The 18,265-nt window shown below is 48.1% G+C and overlaps 1 protein-coding gene across 3 annotated transcripts in view; it reads left to right on the top strand.

The window, feature by feature from the left end:
* Positions 1 to 165: 165 nt before the first annotated feature.
* The window catches only part of Sdcbp2 (syndecan binding protein 2), a 22,573-nt gene continuing 4,473 nt past the window's right edge, over positions 166 to 18,265 (top strand). For 2 of the 3 annotated variants that reach the window (XR_003486487.2, XM_027421545.2), the window contains exons 1-6: positions 166 to 1,081; positions 10,625 to 10,697; positions 12,288 to 12,357; positions 13,108 to 13,208; positions 17,286 to 17,444; positions 18,029 to 18,204. Coding sequence is in view for 2 of the 3 variants with exons in the window: in XM_027421545.2 (XP_027277346.1) it covers positions 10,644 to 10,697; positions 12,288 to 12,357; positions 13,108 to 13,208; positions 17,286 to 17,444; positions 18,029 to 18,204 (560 nt within the window). In the remaining variant the exon portion in view is untranslated. Of the gene's footprint in view, positions 1,082 to 10,624; positions 10,698 to 12,287; positions 12,358 to 13,107; positions 13,209 to 17,285; positions 17,445 to 18,028; positions 18,205 to 18,265 lie in introns of those variants that run through there. The other variant, XM_035446490.1, reaches the window with a different exon arrangement.

Below are 18,265 nucleotides of genomic sequence, written 5' to 3'. Positions count from 1 at the left end.
AACCAGGCTACCCAGAATGGTGAGCACTAGGTTCAGAGATCTGTCTCAAAACTAAAGTGGAAAGGAATAGAGAGAGGAAGAAGGCAGTGTCAATCTCTGGTCTCTACATGCACATGGAGGCCAGTATGCTACACACACACACACACACACACACACACACACACACACACACACACACACACACACACACACACACACACACACACACACTCCTACCTACCATCATTGAAACCCATACAAAAGTACAAACTGAAAAGCTCACCAGGGCTGGAGATGTCAGGCTAGCATTTGTAGCATTTGCTCAGGAGTGTAAAACTTGACTCCTAACATCTCAGAGAAGGAATGAACAAGAGAAAGGAGAAAGGGAAGAGACCTCAGTTCCCATCTAGAGCCACTCTGCATTTGAAATTGTCTTCCTCAGCTGCCTGCAGGCAAACAAGCTTTTCTGACAACAAAACCAGAGGGTAGGACCTTGATGTGATTTCTCACAGTCTCACTAGTGCCGTGGTTATAGTTCCTCCTGGCAACTTCCTTACATGATTTAATAATTTTGTCATCTTCCACAGATTGCTGACTCCTTTAACCAATGTCAAGCATCTGGGATTTCCCGATTGGCTTTACTAAAAGAAACACACAGTGGTGGACCCAGAGACTTCATTGCAATACATTTCTAAGAAATATACTAGGTTACAAAACATGGCCACTGTAAAAAACCCTGCTCTCCAGCCAACTGACTTTCCCTCCAGCAGAGTGAGTCCTCTACAGCCAGTGCTGACTTCCTCATAGGGCCAGTTAACCCTAGTTTGTACTCATTTGTACAACACCTACTCATATCAGCCTTGTGTCCTTAACCCCACCTCTGAATCTAGATTAAGGCAAAGGCCTCATGTGGGCCTGGTGACTGCTCTGTTTACGTAGCCACACAGCCTAACCTGGGCCTATCCCAGTCCATGTGAGTCAGTTGAACAAGGGGCGGGCACCACCCTTCCTGGAACAGGAATCCAGCTGGGACACAGGCCACCAGCACATCCCAAGAGACTCTGCAGTGACTGGAGCCAGATACAGAGCATCGAGCCAGCAGGTAAGAACAGACTGTATTGGCTGGGACAGGAGCTAAACAAGACCTGCTCACCATCATTTCTTTCCCTCCCTTGTCCTGTCTTCTAGTCTTTTAAAAAACTTGCTTCACTCTTGGAATGAAATGGGGACAAAGCTTTCCTTTTCTGACCCCAGGCCCAGGCAGGGTTTGAAGTATGAATGATTTTCTACACTAGTCTATGCATCTACCCTTACCTCATATCTATCCCACAACTATTAGCCAGGAGGCCCCAAAGGCTGTGGCTCTCTGATGCTCAGACTTCCCTAGTCTCTCACTCAAGAAAGGCCCAAATCCTCACCGAGACCTTCAAGCTCTCCAAATCTGGACGTCTGCCCACTTCTCTGGTTTTCTCCCTCAGGTGTCCCTAGCCACAGAGGGCACTCACCTCAGGGTTTGTGCAGTGGCACTGCCTTTCTGCCACTTTAAGCTTTTACTCAACTGTCTCTCATCCCTACAGAAAGCCTCCCCGAGTCCTACTGCCACTCTCTGCTCTCCTCCTCCTCCCCAGATCTTCTCACCATCTGACACAGCCTACAAGGTTTTTGGAGCTTTTTAATCCAATACGAAGTCCCTACCTCATGGAGTGATAATTTTGCTCACTTTGTACAGCTGGCATCCCAAACAGTACCTGGACTCAGGGAAATCTAATAAATGCATGTGGGATGAGCAGACAGCTATTACGGAGTTGCCTATTTGTGCTAGGTACTGTGCTAAATATTCTTTATGTGGATCTCTTTTAATCTTCTCATGCCTCGAATAGTCTGTGGTGAAAGTGTTATTACTGTTATTACAACAGAAATGACATAGAGCCTTGCCCATTGTTTGTTCTTACAGTCAGAGGTAGGCAGTAGGTTGAGCCTCTCTCTAACGTCCCAGCCTCTGCTCTGCCTCCCCTGGTCCTTCACTGAGGGAACAGCGTTTCCTAGTTCCCTCTAGCAGTGCAGCCCTGAAAGGAGAGGGCACATGTTGTGGCTTAGCAACAGCCCCCTCCTTGCCGATTCACCAGATCCCTGGGTTAATTTGGCCTTACAGGAGCTATTACTCCACCACATTAACCCACACTTCTGCTTTTTCTGAAGGATGGATGAGTTGTCCACAGGAACAAGTGGGAGTCCCAGAGTTCCAGCAGTTTAGAACAAAGTGTTCTCATTCTTTTAAGTTCAAAGATGGGGGCTGATGGGCCCCTTTCCAGCCCCGCTGATTCCACAGAGCCTGACTGCTGATACGCTGTGGGTGTTATTATTGCTTACAATTTGAAGAGGTGTAGAAAGCTCTGGGATGGATATCTGTAAGGTGTTGTGGGGGAAGGGAAGTCCCTCCAGGAGCAAGGACTGGATGGGCTGGTTCCCTTCTAAGAAGCCAACAACTTGTAGAAACTGAACAAACTTTCATTATCATACTATTTTATGTGTAACTCATAGGGCTGTAGTTTCCCTTTCTACACCCAGTTATTCTTCAAAGGACTTTCTACAGGTGGTAATTGGAAGCATGTTTATCTAGGTGTCAGGTGACATTTCTGGGAGATGTGAACAAATGTCTATTCACCTCAGACAGAACAAATGACAGGCCAACTCAAAGATCCCATGCCTACTGTAGTGAACCAAGGAGTTTAGTGGGCTTAAAGGAATCTAGGTGACTCAAAGGCAGCTCCATCGCAGGAGAGCCCACCCCAGCACAGGTGATGACAGCAGATAGCTCCCCAGAAGAGTCTTCTCTCCCAGGCAACTGTTCACTGCTTATATAACCTTGGGGAGGGCTTTGTGAATCATAGCTTTCTGAGCTCCTCAGAGTGTTGTATGCTTCCTTAGGTTCCTGAGGCCTATAGGCCTCCTACTCCCTTCCAGGAGGGAATGTTGTTTCAACTGGGAGGAAATAGATACCCACTAGGTCACGGAATTCTCTTCCCTATGTCTGCTTTTCTCCTCTTGTAACTTTATGAAGGCTTGGTTCTGGAAATTCACACCAGCTAATGAGGATGACAGGCAAACAAATACAGCTTGGTGAAATTTCAATTTAGGAAATGCAAAAGGCCTGGGTCAGAGCTTCCTAAACATTTGTGGAATGAACAATGACTAGGGAATACATGAGATGTTGTGGTCTAGGGAGAAGAGGTTTGACGATCCTTGGGGGTTGTGTGGTGTAGGATTCAGAGGGAGGCTTAGAGCTGAACAATTCGCCATATGAACTGTGGGTGGCATTTAAGACAGAGAAAACAGCACTCCCAAAGCACAAAGGCATGGGCTAGCAGGCTGAGTTTTACAACCAGCAAACAGTTTGAAATGAGTGAAATGCAGTGAGCAATAGAGACATGCCCTCCAGGATTCAGTCATGAAATTAAATTTTAAAGTCATATTGAAGTCTGAGATTAATTCTGATGTCAAGAGCTAGGTGTGGCTTCGCCAAAAGGTAAAGGCAGGGGCTGAGGGCAACTCCTAGATTTCTGGCTCAGCCCATGAGTGTATTTGGTGGGGATACAGTCAAGATTTGGGAAAACTTCAAGAAAACATCTTGAAGGTAATAAATATCTAAACAGCAGGTGGAACTCTGGCCTGGGTCTCCCTATCCGGGAATAGCACACTTTTACTTTCATTGGCTTAAACTTTCCACCCTTCACGGTCATTGGCGGGTCTTCTCCCTCGAGGAGGCTTTCCTGCTTTTCCAGATATTTTCCTGCCCTCCTTACAAAGGGAGCTCGGTCTGATTTTCTGTGGAAGGTGATCCCTCAGCCAAGTCCACTTCCCTGGGCTGCCGATGTGCAATGGTTCCATCTCTGGTGGCTGGTGCCTTTGGGAGAGGGGTGCATTTTTAAGTAGGGCATGTCAAGAGTCAGGGCTATGGCAGAATCCCGAGAGCGTGGGAGAGGGGGGCGACACCAGAGGCAACACCTAGGGATTTGAAGGCGCTTCTAAATCAAAGGGAGAGGGAATCTCCTTTTCAGAACTAACAGTGGAGCATGGTGTAAACTCTGCTCTCCTCTCCCACCCATTGCTGCTGCCTCAGTGCCCTAAGTCAAACGGGGCGTCGAGCTATGATCAACAAGGGGCTCTCGGGAGAACCACCGAGTCGCTTCACGTGAGGAGGGTCTTCCTGTCCGGTACTCTGCAGCATTGCTGGACTCTGGATGCCGGCGCCTGAAAGAAACTCGATGTTGGGTACACTCGAGTAGCACACACTGTCCGCAACTCAGCTGCAAGAGGATGCCTGCCGACGGCGATTCCGCAGCCGCGGGGCATCCTGGGAGCCCACAGCAAGCAGGCTGTGGTGCGCACGCGCTGTAGGCACCGCATGCTGCCGAGCCGGACTTTGCAGGAGTTGCAACCCACAGGCGAGATGCATCTTCCGGCTGCGCTCTGAGCAGATAGCGGAGTGTTGCGGTTGAGGGCGGGGAGGGGGGAAGCAGGGGGCGGCCATGGAGCCGTGTGAAGAGGGGACATATAGAAGATGGTCCCTGGACAATTGGGACTATCGGGGCAACTCAGTGCGTGAAGTTTGCTGTCTGTGCCTACTTGCTCCCATTTCTAAAGGGAAGGGACGGGTTACAGGGTTCATCTCGAGTTACTGCCCAGGCAAGGACGTCTTGTAGTGAGGGGAAGAACAGCAGCCTGGTGAAAGGATTTCTGCCTGGGGGCAGTTTCCAGGAAGTGGGCCTCTGGGACGGCTTTCTCTCAGAGGGCAGCTGCAAAAAGCATCTGTTCTATTGCTGTACTGTTAGAAAAAGGAAGACAGGGCGGTCTCTTAAGTTCATATCTGCGCATGCATATTCTCGTGACAAAGTGTTATTTCAAGGATAAAAGGATAAAAGCCACCTGGAGGATGCACGGTAGTGCAGGCCCCAGGCAAAGAGGTCTCTTCCCTTAGCTAATCTAAAAGGTTAGCATCATACTCGCCCCTCCTCTTAGGAATTCTTGTCTAGGGATAGTAATTTTTGCCCCGAAGTCTAGCCTAGGACCGAGAACTGCAGCTGTTTTCTCCAGCAGCCAGGCGGGCAACAAAAATCAGCAAAGGGCCGGTTGAGTACTTGAGTGGCAGGGACGTAGGTACAGCCCATCTACAAAGGAGTCCTGGCTATGACACTTACCTGCTAACTATTTATATTTTTCAGAACAAATTAGCAATGAGACTCCTATTTTCAGATTTTGTAATGCTAGCACGGGTTCATGTCAGAGAAGAGGGGCTGCAAGCAGATGGGTGAGTGGGTGGGGGGTGTTGGTTGCTTGGGTTTGGAAAGAAGCTGACGCAAAAATACCCTTCAGGAATGAACTTTGTTAGGGGAAAGAGCCTCAAGACCACAGGACCCATGACCATGCCTTGATGGGGAGGGCATTTTAAGGAGGGACGGTGTCTTCCACCAGAGACAGCATGTTTAAGGACAGGAGAGGCTTCCCTTTGAAACCTGGCGAGGAGCTGCATTGAGAGGGAGCTTAGGGTTAGACAGCTGTCATAGAACAGGGGAGGGGTGAGCTGTGGGAAAGTATTTGTGTTTTATATCCTTTCAGAGAAGGGCAGAAAGTGCCATACCACATGATTTAGTCTATGAGAGAATATGTGACAAGAAACATGGAGGAGCCTGTTTCTGAGTAGGACCATAAGTCAAACTGAAGGATCTGGCCCCCTACTAGAGTGATCATCTTTGGGGCAGGCCCATGATCTGACAATTCATATTTAAGGAACTACACAGGATTGAGACACAAAAGATGGAGGCTAAGGAGATGGCTCAACAATCAAGAGCACTGACTGTTCCTCCAGAGGACCCAAGTTCAATTCCCAGCATTCACATGGCAGCTCACAACTGTCTGTCACTCCAGTTCCAGGGTACCCAACACCCACATATAGACATACATGCAGGTAAAACACCAGTGCACATTAAAAAAAAGGACTCACAAAGTACATTTAGACCCCATTCCTAAGAAGGATGTGGTCTTGAAAACCAGAACTTTGCTTTACAAAGGGAGGAGTTAGAAGGGCCAGATATATTGTGTCTGGCATATCATTGCATTATTCTCCATGAACAGGGTTTGAGAGGTCCTGCAGCCAATGAGAATGCCCCTTTGGGACTCCCAGTCTAACAAAACAACAGGACAAGTGGTGTCAACTAAAATACTAGTTAATAATCAGTAGTGAGGACAGAGGAGGAGCACTACAGTGTGCACAAATCAGAGCTGGCTTCCTATGAGAAGGATCCCATGATTTTAGACTTGAGAATTATTTGGAATGAGCTGGGCAAGGAGCAGGGATTGTGATCCAGACAGTATGCCAGACATACTGAGAGACAAGAGAGATCAATGTCCATTTCAGTATCTGAAAGTATTTCCTTGTTGCAGCTGTTGAAAGCAGGGATTAGAGGAAGGGCACATGGAATGATGTGGACCTGGGGAGAGGTCAAAATGGCAAACAAAACTCTACCGGAACTCAATGCCGATAAGTAGAGTGGCCTGGGTGTAAGAAGCAATGGAGAGTGGCAGGGCCATGCACACTGGAGTCTGTGGATGCTCAGCGGAAGTTTCAGTTGCCAAAGCTTTCTTTTCTTTTCTTTTCTTTCTTTTCTTTTCTTTTTTCTGGGATTGGTCAGAATCTGTTAAGGGTAGCATCTGCAATTCTGCATTTAAGCAATAAATTGTTAAGTACTTTGTAAGGTCAAATACAATTTCTTTACATTTGGCCCTTGGGCCACCAGTTCCATTTCAGGGAAGGTTCAGGGAGCCTTTGTGGGCCATGTGAGGAAATACAGGCTAGATTCCAGGGGAGCTCCGTGTGTGTGTGTGTGTGTGTGTGTGTGTGTGTGTGTGTGTGTGTGTGTGTGTATGCTGGTTTTTTTTTCATGTCAACTTGACACGACACAAGCTAGGGTCATCTGAAAGGCGGGAACATCTGTTGAGAAAATGCCTCCATAAGATCCGACTGTAGGCCGGCAGTGGTGGCGCACACCTTTAATTCCAGCACTCCAGAGGCAGAGGCAGGTGGATCTCTGTGAGTTCAAGGCCAGCCTGGTCTACAGAGTGAGTTCCAGGACAGGCTCCAAAGCTACAGAGAAACCCTGTCTCAAAAAACCAAAAAGATCTGGCTGTAGGTAAGCCTATAGAGCATTTTCTTAATTAGTGGCTGGTTTGGGAGGGCCCAGCCCATTGTGAGTGGGGCCACTCTTGGGTTGGTGGTCCTGGGTGCTATAAGAATGCAGACTGTGCAAACCACGAGGAGCAAGCCAGTAAGTAGCACTCCTGCGTGGCCTTTGAATCATGCAGCTCCTGCTTTAAGGTTCCTGTTCAGTTTGAGTTCCTTCTTGGACCTCCCTCAATGGACTGTGATTCAGAATATGTAAGTCAGAGAAACCCTTTCCTCCCCAAGTTGCTTTTGGTCATGGTGTTTCACGACAGCAATAATAAATTTGAGGCAGAGATTGGTACTAGGGTTGTGGGATGTTGCTGTGATCGACCCTACCATGTTGTTTTGAAGTAGATTGTGGAAGAACTTTGGAACTTGGGCTGGAAAAGCCATTGAGAGTTCAAAGCTTGGTGAGCCATTGTGAGAACTCTGAAAATCTGAGGACAGTACTGAAAACAGTGAAGATGACGGAGGTCTGACTTGTGAAGTTTCAGAGAGAAGCAAAGGCCCTCTTGGGGCTGTTTGATGTTTTGAATTAAGAATCCGTGGTTCTGGTCAGAGACCAGTGCCATTGATGTAAAACCATCACTTTACTGGCATATGAGATGCTGATCAGCTGGGGCTGAGAAATTAATGGTGATTAAAAGAGACGGCATCACCAGGCTGTGGTGGTGCACGCCTTTAATCCCAGCACTCAGGAGGCAGAGGCAGGCAGATCTCTGTGAGTTCGAGACCAGTCTGGTCTACAAGAGCTAGTTCCAGTACAGGCTCCAAAACAATACAGAGAAACCCTGTCTCGAAAAACCAAGAGAGAGAGAGAGAGGAGAGAGAGAGAGAGAGAGAGAGAGAGAGAGAGAGAGAGAGGAGAGAGAGAGGGGAATGAGAGAGAGAGAGGGGGAGGAAGAGAGAGAGACAGAGAGAGGGGGGGGAGAGACAGAGACAGACAGAGAACAGCATCAGTTGGGTGAAATCTGGGAAGTGTTTCCTGAGAGTCAGCACACAGAAGCTGTGTTTGAGGCTCAGTCAACATTGTACCAGTGCTGGCAGCTGGACTTGGTAGTGCTGCCCATGTGGTACTGGTTTTGAAGGCATAAAGGGATTGTGGAGAGCAGCTGAAAGCAGGACTCCACCAAGGCCTCTGCATCACCTCCCATCTCCAAGAGGCAGGGGGCTTTAAGGAAAGCCACAACATCCTGGCTTCATGCTTAAAAGGCCCGGTGGCTACTGTCTGGGGAGCAGAGAAAGAGGAGGCAATGGCCTAGTTAGAGGATGCTGTGGTACTTACAAGGGGCCGAACAGTGAAAGAGGTCTGTGTGGCAGGGATATGGGTGAGGAGGACTTGATAATCCCTGGAGGGATGGTGGGAACGGTAGCCTAGGAGGACATGGGTTGGGGCAGCAAGTACGGAAGAAGTGATTCAGGAGAATGACCTCAGCACCCTGTGGGTCATGGAGGGTCATGGGGCTGGTTTTCACACATCATACACAGCCTAATCTCTTCCCTATGCCACCTCCTGGCATTCCTGTTACATGAGGGCAAGAAGGACATACCATGACCATTAATAGTGGCAGTGAGCTGGGAAGGTACGGGATAACTGAAGAGTTCAAGGTTGGTAGGTGTATAGCTCAGAGCCTGTCCTGGTGACAGGGACCAGTGTGACAGGGCTGTGACCTCTACCCTAGGAGACAAGTCCAGCAAGGGGAGGTGACAGGGAGGCAGGGTGGGGCATCCAACTGGAGTGGCCTGCCTAGTATGGGGCAGGAAGTATGACAGAGCCAAGGGTTACTGTGTAAAGGGAAGAACCCAAAAATGCAAATTCCCCCTGGGCAGTTCACCTAGGGAAGGAATGGCGTCTTTTTAAGAGGCTGATAATCTGAGCTGCTTTGAACACCTCACTTAGAGGTGCTGCAGATTCTCAGGCAGCATGATGCTGTGTGGGTGTGTGCAGTGCCTCTGAACTTTCAGCTCCTCCTCCTGTGGAGCAGGGTTATACTGAGTGCCCCAGCTTGTGTGTTGGAAGGAGGGAGGCCTGGGGTGCTGGAGCTACATTGAGAAACCCTGTCTCCAAAAACCAAAAAAATAAAGTGTTTGGATTTGTAAAGACTGATTGTAATATTAATGTTCATATGAGATCTTGAGGACAACAAGAAAGGAGTTGGGGCTGTCATGGTATGAACACTGGGGTCAGGCTCACTCACCTGAAAGAAAGTGGGGGTATAGAAACCACCAGTGTCAACAGAGTGGGCATCCTGGGTGAGGTTCTGGCCTGGGCCTGAGAAAGAACATGGAGTGTTGCTTAGTAAGTGGTGTTATTTGTGTGTCAAGTTGTCAAGGGGTCAATTGGCTAGTTTTTATGTCAGTCTGACACAAGCTAAAGTCAGAGGAAGGAACCTCAACTGAGAAAATACCTCCATAAGTAAGATCCAGTCATAGGTAGGCCTGTAGGGCATATTCTTTTTTTTATATTTTTAAAATTTATTATGTGTACAATGTTCTGCCTGCATGTATCCCTGCAGGCCAGAAGAAGGCACCAGATCTCATTATAGATGGTTGTGAGCCACCATATGGTTGCTGGGAATTGAACTCAGGACCTCTGGAAGAGTAGTCAGTGCTCTTAACCTCTGAGGTATCTCTCCAGCCCCCTGTAGGGCATATTCTTAATTGATGTGGGTTTTGGTTCTGGGTTCTACAAGAAAGCAGGCTGAGCAAGCTAGTAAGCAGCACCTCTCAGTGGCTTCTGTATCAGCTCCTGTCTCCAGGCTCCTGCCCTGTTTGAGTTCCTTTTGGTGATAAGCGGTTATATGGAAGTGCATAAGAAGTGCACCCTTTCCCCCCAGATTGCTTTGGTCATGGTGTTGCATCGCAGCAATAACAACCCTACCTAAGACAGATGGCAGACTGGAACTGAAACACTCAGGACAGAAGGAAAGAGTTGGGAGGGTTTCTAGAGTCTCCTGCCCTTCTGTTTAAATGCTAAGTCCCAGCCGCTTATGGTTGTGAGTGACATTGTCCCAGCTCACAGCCACACCTGGTATGCAACAGCTGCTCCAGTGCACCTGCTGAACTGGATGAGGAAACCTTACTAGTTCATCTGACCTTTGACACATAGCCCTTGACCCTGTCTGTTCTTCTGGGTGGTCCACTAGGTTTGGTTTCTAAGGTCCACCATCATCCTGGATGGTCCACTAGGTTTGGTTTCTAAGGTTCAGGGTCAGTCAGCTGTGGACATTTGTGGGTGGAGATTATGAGCATGAGAGCCAGACAGACTGGTGTAAGTCCTGGCTCCTCCTCTCTAAAATGGGATAGTAACTCCTGGTGGCGGTCTTCAAGTTCTGGGGGCACAGGTGGCAGGAGGCTGTTGTCCTGCCTTTTTTCAGAAGGATGGGAGCTGCATCCTCACCCTTCTTCACCCTCTCTGCTCTGCAGGGTGCTTTGAGGAGCAGTTATGTCTGTCCTGTACCCATCTCTGGAGGACCTGAAGGTGGGCCAAGTCATCCAGGTAAGGAACCAGGCTCCATTTGCCTAGAATCCCTTATGGTGGCCTTGGGAATTAACCCTTGTAACTAAAGCTTGTCTTGGGGGATGCTGGGTACTGGGAGCCCTTGGGAATTTCTTGAAAGCCCTGGGGCCCAGTGTAAAGGCTGATGCAGTGGTCCTCAACCTGTGGTTGAATGACCATTTCTTAGGGTCATCTAAGACCATTGGGAAATGCAGATATTTATATTACAATTCATAACAGATGCAAAATTACAGTTACAAAGCAGCAATGAAAATAATTTTATGGCTAGAATCACAACATAAAGAACTGTATTAATGGGTCTCAGCATTAGGAAGGTTGAGAACCACTGGGATGATGGGTAAGGGAGAATCCAGGAGTCAAGGCCTGTGGAGAACTGGGAAAACAATCCAGCCACAGTCATGTGGGTTCTGACACTTCCCCATCCTCTGAAGGAACACCCCGGGTGCCAGCCAGTTTCCCCAGGAAACCCAGGGTATGGGCTCAGCCTGCTCAGCCCCAAACAGCCTCTCCCATCTCCACCCCATCCCCTCTGTGTTCCCAGAAACCTTTGGGAACTTTGGCCTTTCTCCCTGAGAACTTGGTTGGGAGTTGGGCTTTCATGCTTTGGCTGCCATGAGCAGAAAATAGTTGGTCACAGGCCCCAGAGAACTTTCTGCCAGAAAGACATATGCCCAAAGAGGCCACATTAAAATAAATTACTTATTTTTATACTTGTATATGTATTTTCCCTGCATGGCTGTATATGTACCATGTGCATGCCAGTGTCCACAGAGGCCTGAAGAGGGTATCAGATCCTCTGCAACTGAAGTTATGGATGGTTGTAAGTTGTGATGTGGGTGCTGGGAGCCGAGCCCAGGTCCTCTGCAAGAGCAGCAAGTGCCCTTGACTGCTGAGCCCCATCTCTCTAGCCCCAAGAAGCCATGTTTTAAAAGTATAGCCTTTTTTTTTTTTTTTCCGAGACAGGGTTTCTCTGTGGCTTTGGAGCCTATTCTGGAACTAGCTCTTGTAGACCAGGCTGGCCTCAAACTCACAGAGATCCACCTGCCTCTGCTTCCCGAGTGCTGGGATTAAAGGCGTGTGCCACCAATGCCCAGCTAGCATTTTGATTTTTAATTGACAGTTTGTGGCTATACATATCTGTGGGGTGCGTGTAACATTTCAGCCTGTGCACACACTGTACTGGTCCGATTGGGCAGGGGGTGTCGGACACATCCGTCACTTCAGACTTATGTCAGTTCTTTGGGCGTGGAATACTCCAACTCCTCTCATCTGGCTATTTGAAGTATTTGTCATTGCTGGATGTGCATCAGAGTTGCCCTCTGTGCTATAGAACACCATCCATTTAGCTTTGGTGTGCATGAGCACATGCAGGATTTGACTTTCTCTGCCTGGCAGATACACATACATATGTAGAGGCTAGTTTACATATGGTCCGGAGCATTGAGGGTTCCAGGGCACCACGCCCCCACAACTCTGCAATCATACTCAATGCTCAGAGTCCCTGCCTCAGGGAGTCCCAGGCATCAAGAGTCCAAGCTACAGCTGAGCAACACTCCATGTTCTTTTCAGGCCCAAGCCAGAGCCTCACCCAGGTTGTCTCCTCCATCAGCCCCGATAGCTTCTGCACCCCCACTTTCAGGTGAGTGAGTCTGACCCCAGTGTCATGAGAGCTCCAACCCCACCACACCCCGAAGCACTGGTGGGCCTCTCACCAGGCATGGAAGGCCATCTGAGGCTCCCGTACCTGCCTCTCCTGGGTGTCTGCGTTAATACTGGCCCCGAGGACATGTCCCAGCATTTTAGCCACTTCTCAGTGCCCACTTCTAGTTGTCACTTTGTGGGGGCTCATGTACAGTTAACCTTCACCCTTTGAGGAAACATTGGAGAAAGTGACGTAGAGAGGCAGAAACTGCCCGATTTGGTGCCACCTAGGCAGATCATCTGGGGAAACCAGATTTTGAGGTAGCCCTTACAGAAGCCCATAGCAATCTTGGGTCAGTCCTATGAGAGAAGCTTAAACTAGGACCCATGGCTCCCTTTTCAGTGCTCTGCTGCCTCTCCGAGCTGCCCTCCATCATGGCCTGTGGTCCCTGGTAGTCCTGCACCTGCTCTGGCTTTGTGTCAACTGTCCCACTGGTGCCAAAGCAGCTGAACTGAGTACCTCAGTGGTACAAGAAGGCCTCAGTATCTGAGGCTAGACAAAGGTGCTTCAAGCCTTTGGCAGAGCTGGTCCATGCCACTGGCAAGCAACCCTGGGACACACAACATGATCAGGGGATCAGAGTATTTTGAAATTTCCTAGCTTAATTGAAAATGAGTGGCCCTGGGCCAGCCAAGGTGGCTCTGAACAAGCCCCAGAATGATACCTCCCCTCTTCCTTAACCATCAGAGCTGTACCCAAACTTGGCAGAACTGGAGAGTTACATGGGGCTGTCCCTCTCTAGCCAAGAAGTCCAGAAGAGCCTGCCTCAGATTCCAGATGGTGACAATGTAGGTATTTGTCTCCTGTCTCAGGTGGCAACTACACATCCTACCTCTTGGTCTTGTCATTTAAGAAGGTGTGTGTGTGTGTGTGTGTGTGTGTGTGTGTGTGTACACGCATGCGTGCATGTCAACCCAGCCATTCTTACAGCAATTGGGACCCGGATGCACCCACCCTAAATTATGATAGGCGCTTTTTTTTTTTTTTTTTTTTTTTTTTTTGGCAGGGGGTCAGGATGTCTCACTGTGTAGCCTTGGCTGACCTGGAACTGGCTATGTAGATCAGGTGGCTTTAAACTCATAGAGATATCTGCCTCTGCCTTCTAAGTACTGGAATTAAAGACATGCACCACCACTCCTGGATTTTTTTGTTTGCTTAATTTTGTTTTTTGTTTGTTTGTTTGTTTTTGTTTTTGAGACAGGGTTTCTCTGTGTAGTCCTGGCTGTCCTTCAACTGGTTCTGTTGACCAGGCTGCCTCTGTTTCCCGGGTGCTGACTAAAGGCATGTGCCACCACTGCCTGGTTTCCTGGATGTTTTTGAAAAAAAAGATTTGTTAATTCTATTTTTATGTATATGGTTGTTTTGCTTGTGTGTATGTGTACTAAATGTGTGGTTGATACCCGAGGAAGCCAGAAGAGGTTGTCAGATTCCTAGAACTGGAGTTATAGAAGGTTGTGAGCCAGCATGTGGAGCTGGGAATCAAACCCGGGTCCTCTGCAAGAGCAACAAGTGCTCTTAACTGCTGAGCCATCTCTCCAGCTCCTTACTCAACAGTTTTTTTTTATTATTGTAGTTATTGTAGTATTGTATGTTTTCAACTTTTTTTTGTTTTTAAATAGCAGGTTCCTGGTAACTTGCTAAGATAGGAAGTCTATTTCACCAATTGTTGCTTTCATAGCCACAGTACAGTGGCAGGACCAATACTTTACATTAATAAAATATGTGTCTGTGGCTGCCCTCCTCAGGGAGCTCTCCCATCCCTTTGTGGTCACATCACCTCCCTCCTCCCTCCTTCCCTAACCCCTGGTAGCCTTCTCTTTTTCCCTTACTCTTCCCCCTACCTTTCTTTGTATTTCTTTGTCAGTACTGGGGACCTCATGGATGTTAGGGTGTTTTACCATGGTGTCCCAGCCTTGCCTTCTGTCTGTATAATTTTATCATTTCAGAATGTTATATAAGCAGAAACCAGAAACTGACTCTTTTGGGATGTTGTATGCATGTGTTATTTGTGTGTCTGTAATGTGTATGTGTGTAGACTAGGGTTAATGTCTTGCTCAATCTTTTTCCACCTTTATTGTTTTTGAGACAGTGCCTTTCACTGAAACTGAAGCTCATTGATTCAGCGAAGCTGGGTAATAATAAATGGCAGGGATCCTCCTGTCTCTGTTGCCCCAGATCTGGGGTGTCAGATACATGGTTACATAACCAGCTTTTTACGTGGGGTCTGAGAATCTGAATTCAGGTTCTCATGCATGCATAGCTGCCACTTCTTACCTGCCAAGGGCAATTTTACAGTTTCTTACTGTTATGTACAGGGTTTCTGTGTAAAGGCTTTTATATGGATACAAGTTTCCTTTTTGGCATAATGGGCTGGAATTTGCAATTGCTACGCAGTATGATAAATCTGCTCATAGGCAGCTGTCAGGCTATTTTTTGGAGGGGCTGTGCATTCTCCTCTCCTACCAGTGGTGCCAAATGCCTGCTGTCTTCACATCCTCACTGGCACTTGGTGTCATCAGTAGTTATGACAAGTCTTCACCTGCATTTTCCTAATGGCTAGTGATATGGCATATCTTATTATGCCCCCACCACCTGAGACAAGGTCTGGTCCAGTCTGTCCTCAAATTCAATATGTAGCTGAGGGTGATCTTGAACTTCTGACCCCCCTGCTTCCATGTCTCAAGTGCTGGCGTTACAGATGTGCACCACTGCACCTGGTTTGTGTGGGGCTAGGGATCACACCCAGGGCCTTAGCATGCTGGGCAAGCACTTGCCTGACTGAGCCCAATCACCAGGCCCATTTCATGCATGTTAGTTGGGCTTTTAAAGGCTGAGTTCAGGGATTACATTTGATAATCCAAGGTCCCCATCAGATATGTGGGTCATAAAACCCATCTCCTACTTGGCTTAGCTTTTTATCTCCATGATAGTCTTTAGCAGAGAAAAAGCTTTTAATTTTGATGAGGTCAAGCATATTTTTTTCATACTTTTTCCTTTCATTTCTTGGACTTCCTGTCTAAAGAATTTTCCCCCAAACCCTGAGTCCTAAAGATTTTCTCTTTTACATTCTTCTGAAATTGCTACAGTTTTGGTTTACATTTAACTTTTGTACTGGCTGGTTTTCTGTGTCAACTTGACACAAGCTAGAGTCATCAGAGAGGAGAGAGCCTCAGCTGAGGAAATGCCTCCATGAGGTCCAGCTGTAAGGCATTTTCTCAGTTAGTGATCAATGGAGCGGGGAGGGTCCAGCCATGGTGGGTGGTGCCTTTCCTGGGCTGGTGGTTCTGGGTTCTTTAAGAAAGCAGGCTGAGCAAGCCATGGGAAGCAAGCCAGTAAGCAACACCCTTCCATGGCCTCTGCATCAGCTCCTGCCTCCGGATCCTGCCCTGTTTGAGTTCCTGTCCTGGCTTCCTTCAGAGATGAGCAGCAATGCAGAAGTGTAAGCCAAATTAACCCTTTCCTCCCCAACTCGCCTGTTGGTCATGGTGTTTTGTCTCCAAAATAGAAACCCTAGCTAAGACAACTTTAAAATCAAATTTGAGTAGAGTTTTGGAAAAGGTGCAAAGCTATGACATACATGGCTCCTATTATTGCCCCTGTCACCCATTGCTTCAGTGGATCTTGTTAAGATAACCCCATCTCCCCAACTGATCTTGACCTCTGCCACAAGGCAGTTGTTCTTCTCATGGTAAGGATCTCTCTGGATTCCCTGGTTGGCTGTTGTCCAGTACCTACTGCCTTGGGGACTATGGCAAGAGAAGTCTTGATGTGTCTGTGCAGTTCCTCACATTTTGTTCTATTTGTCCGAATCAGTTTCACTATTCACATTCCATTGTCTTTCTACCTAAAGCTAGCTTACCTTGCCTGCATCTCCAAAAGAGCTCGTAGAACTTTGATAGAAATGTCCTGATCTGTACATCGGTCTGAGGATTCGACAGCTTTGCTAGCTCTTCCAGTGTGTGCATACAGGAAACCTGTTTGCTTAGGTCTTTGTTAATGTTTATCAGGATTTTTGTCACCTTTGGCATACAATGTCCACACATGTCTTGTTTGAGCCATACATATCTCATTTTTCTGCTTTTTTTTTTTAAATCAGGGTGTAGATAACAGTTGAGTCCTGCTCTGTTATTTGGACTGACTTCCAGCTCCTGGGTTCAAGTGGTCCTCTTGCCTCAGCCTCCTTGGTAGCTAAGACTACAGATATATGCCACCATGTCCAACACCGTTGATTTCTATATGCTGATATTGAATTCTAGGACTTTGAATGTTTGTGTTTATTTACTTATAGCTAGGAATTTGTTTTTAGATTTCTGTGGATATTCTAGTAGACCATTTATCAACAAGGCTAACTATATCTCCTTTCTCTCCTGGGTGCCATTTCCCATTTTCTTGCCTCACCGTTCTGTGTGAGGACTAGACATCCTTCTCTTTTCTGTCTCCTAGGAGGAAACATTTGTTAATTTTTATTCTTGGTTCAGGACAAAGTCAAACCTAGCCTTTCATTTTCCGTGGCTGGTTATTTGATGTGAAAATGTCTTTGTTTTAAGTGGATCTTTTCTTTTCATTTCCTTTGGAAAATAAAGGAACTCCTTCCTGAACCCAGTTTCCTTGCCTCTCTTGTTAGGGGTATGGGTTTTGATGCCCTCTAGTGGCAACATCAAGTGCCATTTCCTCTCAGCCTCTGCAAAGTGTGTGTGTGTGTGTGTGTGTGTGTGTGTGTGTGTGTGTGTGTGTGTGTGTGTGTGTGTGTGTGTGACCTCAGGGACTGTTCCACCCTCTTACTTATCCCTCCCTAGAACCCAGAGGCCCTTGAGGCATGGGCCCCAGGTGCCTGGCTGACCCCCCCCCCACTACTGTGTCTGCAGATGGTGGTCACTAGCCCTGGGCCTGGCCACGTGGTAGCACCAGTCTCTGGGAACAACCTGGGTGTGTTGCGTGCAGAGATCAAGCCTGGGGTGCGTGAGATCCATCTGTGCAAGGATGAGCGTGGCAAGACTGGACTGCGCCTGCAGGCTGTCGATAAGGTAAAGATCTGTGGAGGAGCCCCTGGGGGACAGTGTGCCCCTCTGGTGCTAAGTAGCACTTGTCACAGTCCCAGGGATATAAGCTCCCCTTTGGGGGCAGTTTCCTGGCAGTCTGAGATGGCGTAGTGTATAGGGGCCTCCCCTCCCAGGTCTCAGAGAGCCTCTGTCCACAGTAAGGAAGGTTCCATGCAGGCACCTTAATACCTGAGGCCTCAAGGTATGCCTAGTTGCAGCAGGGATCCTCTTTCAGTCCCATACAAGGCTCCTTTTACTCAGAGCCCCGTTTCCAGTACCCCAACTCCCATGGACCTGGCTTCCTGATGACTGTAGAGAAAGTCAGCCAGATGCCTTTGGGAAGGGTGGTACGGGAGAATTGATTGTGATGCTGAAATCCTGATTTGGCATATGCTGGGTCGTCTGGTGTGTTTCCTCCTCCAGGAAAATAGCCATAACCTGTGTGTCCCCCAGAAGATCTTAGGTCCCACCACACTGTAAGCTCACAGGGTAAGGGGAAAGGGACATCTTAGAGGAGGGGCCTAGGCTCAGGCAGCCAGGGGTGCTGACTCTGGAGTCTTGCTTCCCAGGGGCTCTTTGTGCAGCTTGTCCAGGCCAACACTCCTGCATCCCTCGTGGGGTTGCGCTTTGGGGATCAGATCCTGCAGATTGATGGGTGTGACTGTGCTGGGTGGAGCACATACAAAGCTCACAAAGCATTGAAGAAGGCGTCAGCAGAAAAGATCACCATGATTGTTCGTGACAGGTCAGTAGCCAGGTCCCAGCATCCTCCCTGCCTGGCCCCAGCCACACCCACAAGCCCAGCT

Source organism: Cricetulus griseus, chromosome 6 (genome assembly GCF_003668045.3).
Source record: "Cricetulus griseus strain 17A/GY chromosome 6, alternate assembly CriGri-PICRH-1.0, whole genome shotgun sequence".
NCBI classification, from domain to species: Eukaryota; Metazoa; Chordata; class Mammalia; order Rodentia; family Cricetidae; genus Cricetulus; species Cricetulus griseus.
The sequence above is the reverse complement of the archived record's forward strand: the minus strand, read 5'-3'. Positions and strand labels throughout refer to the sequence as shown.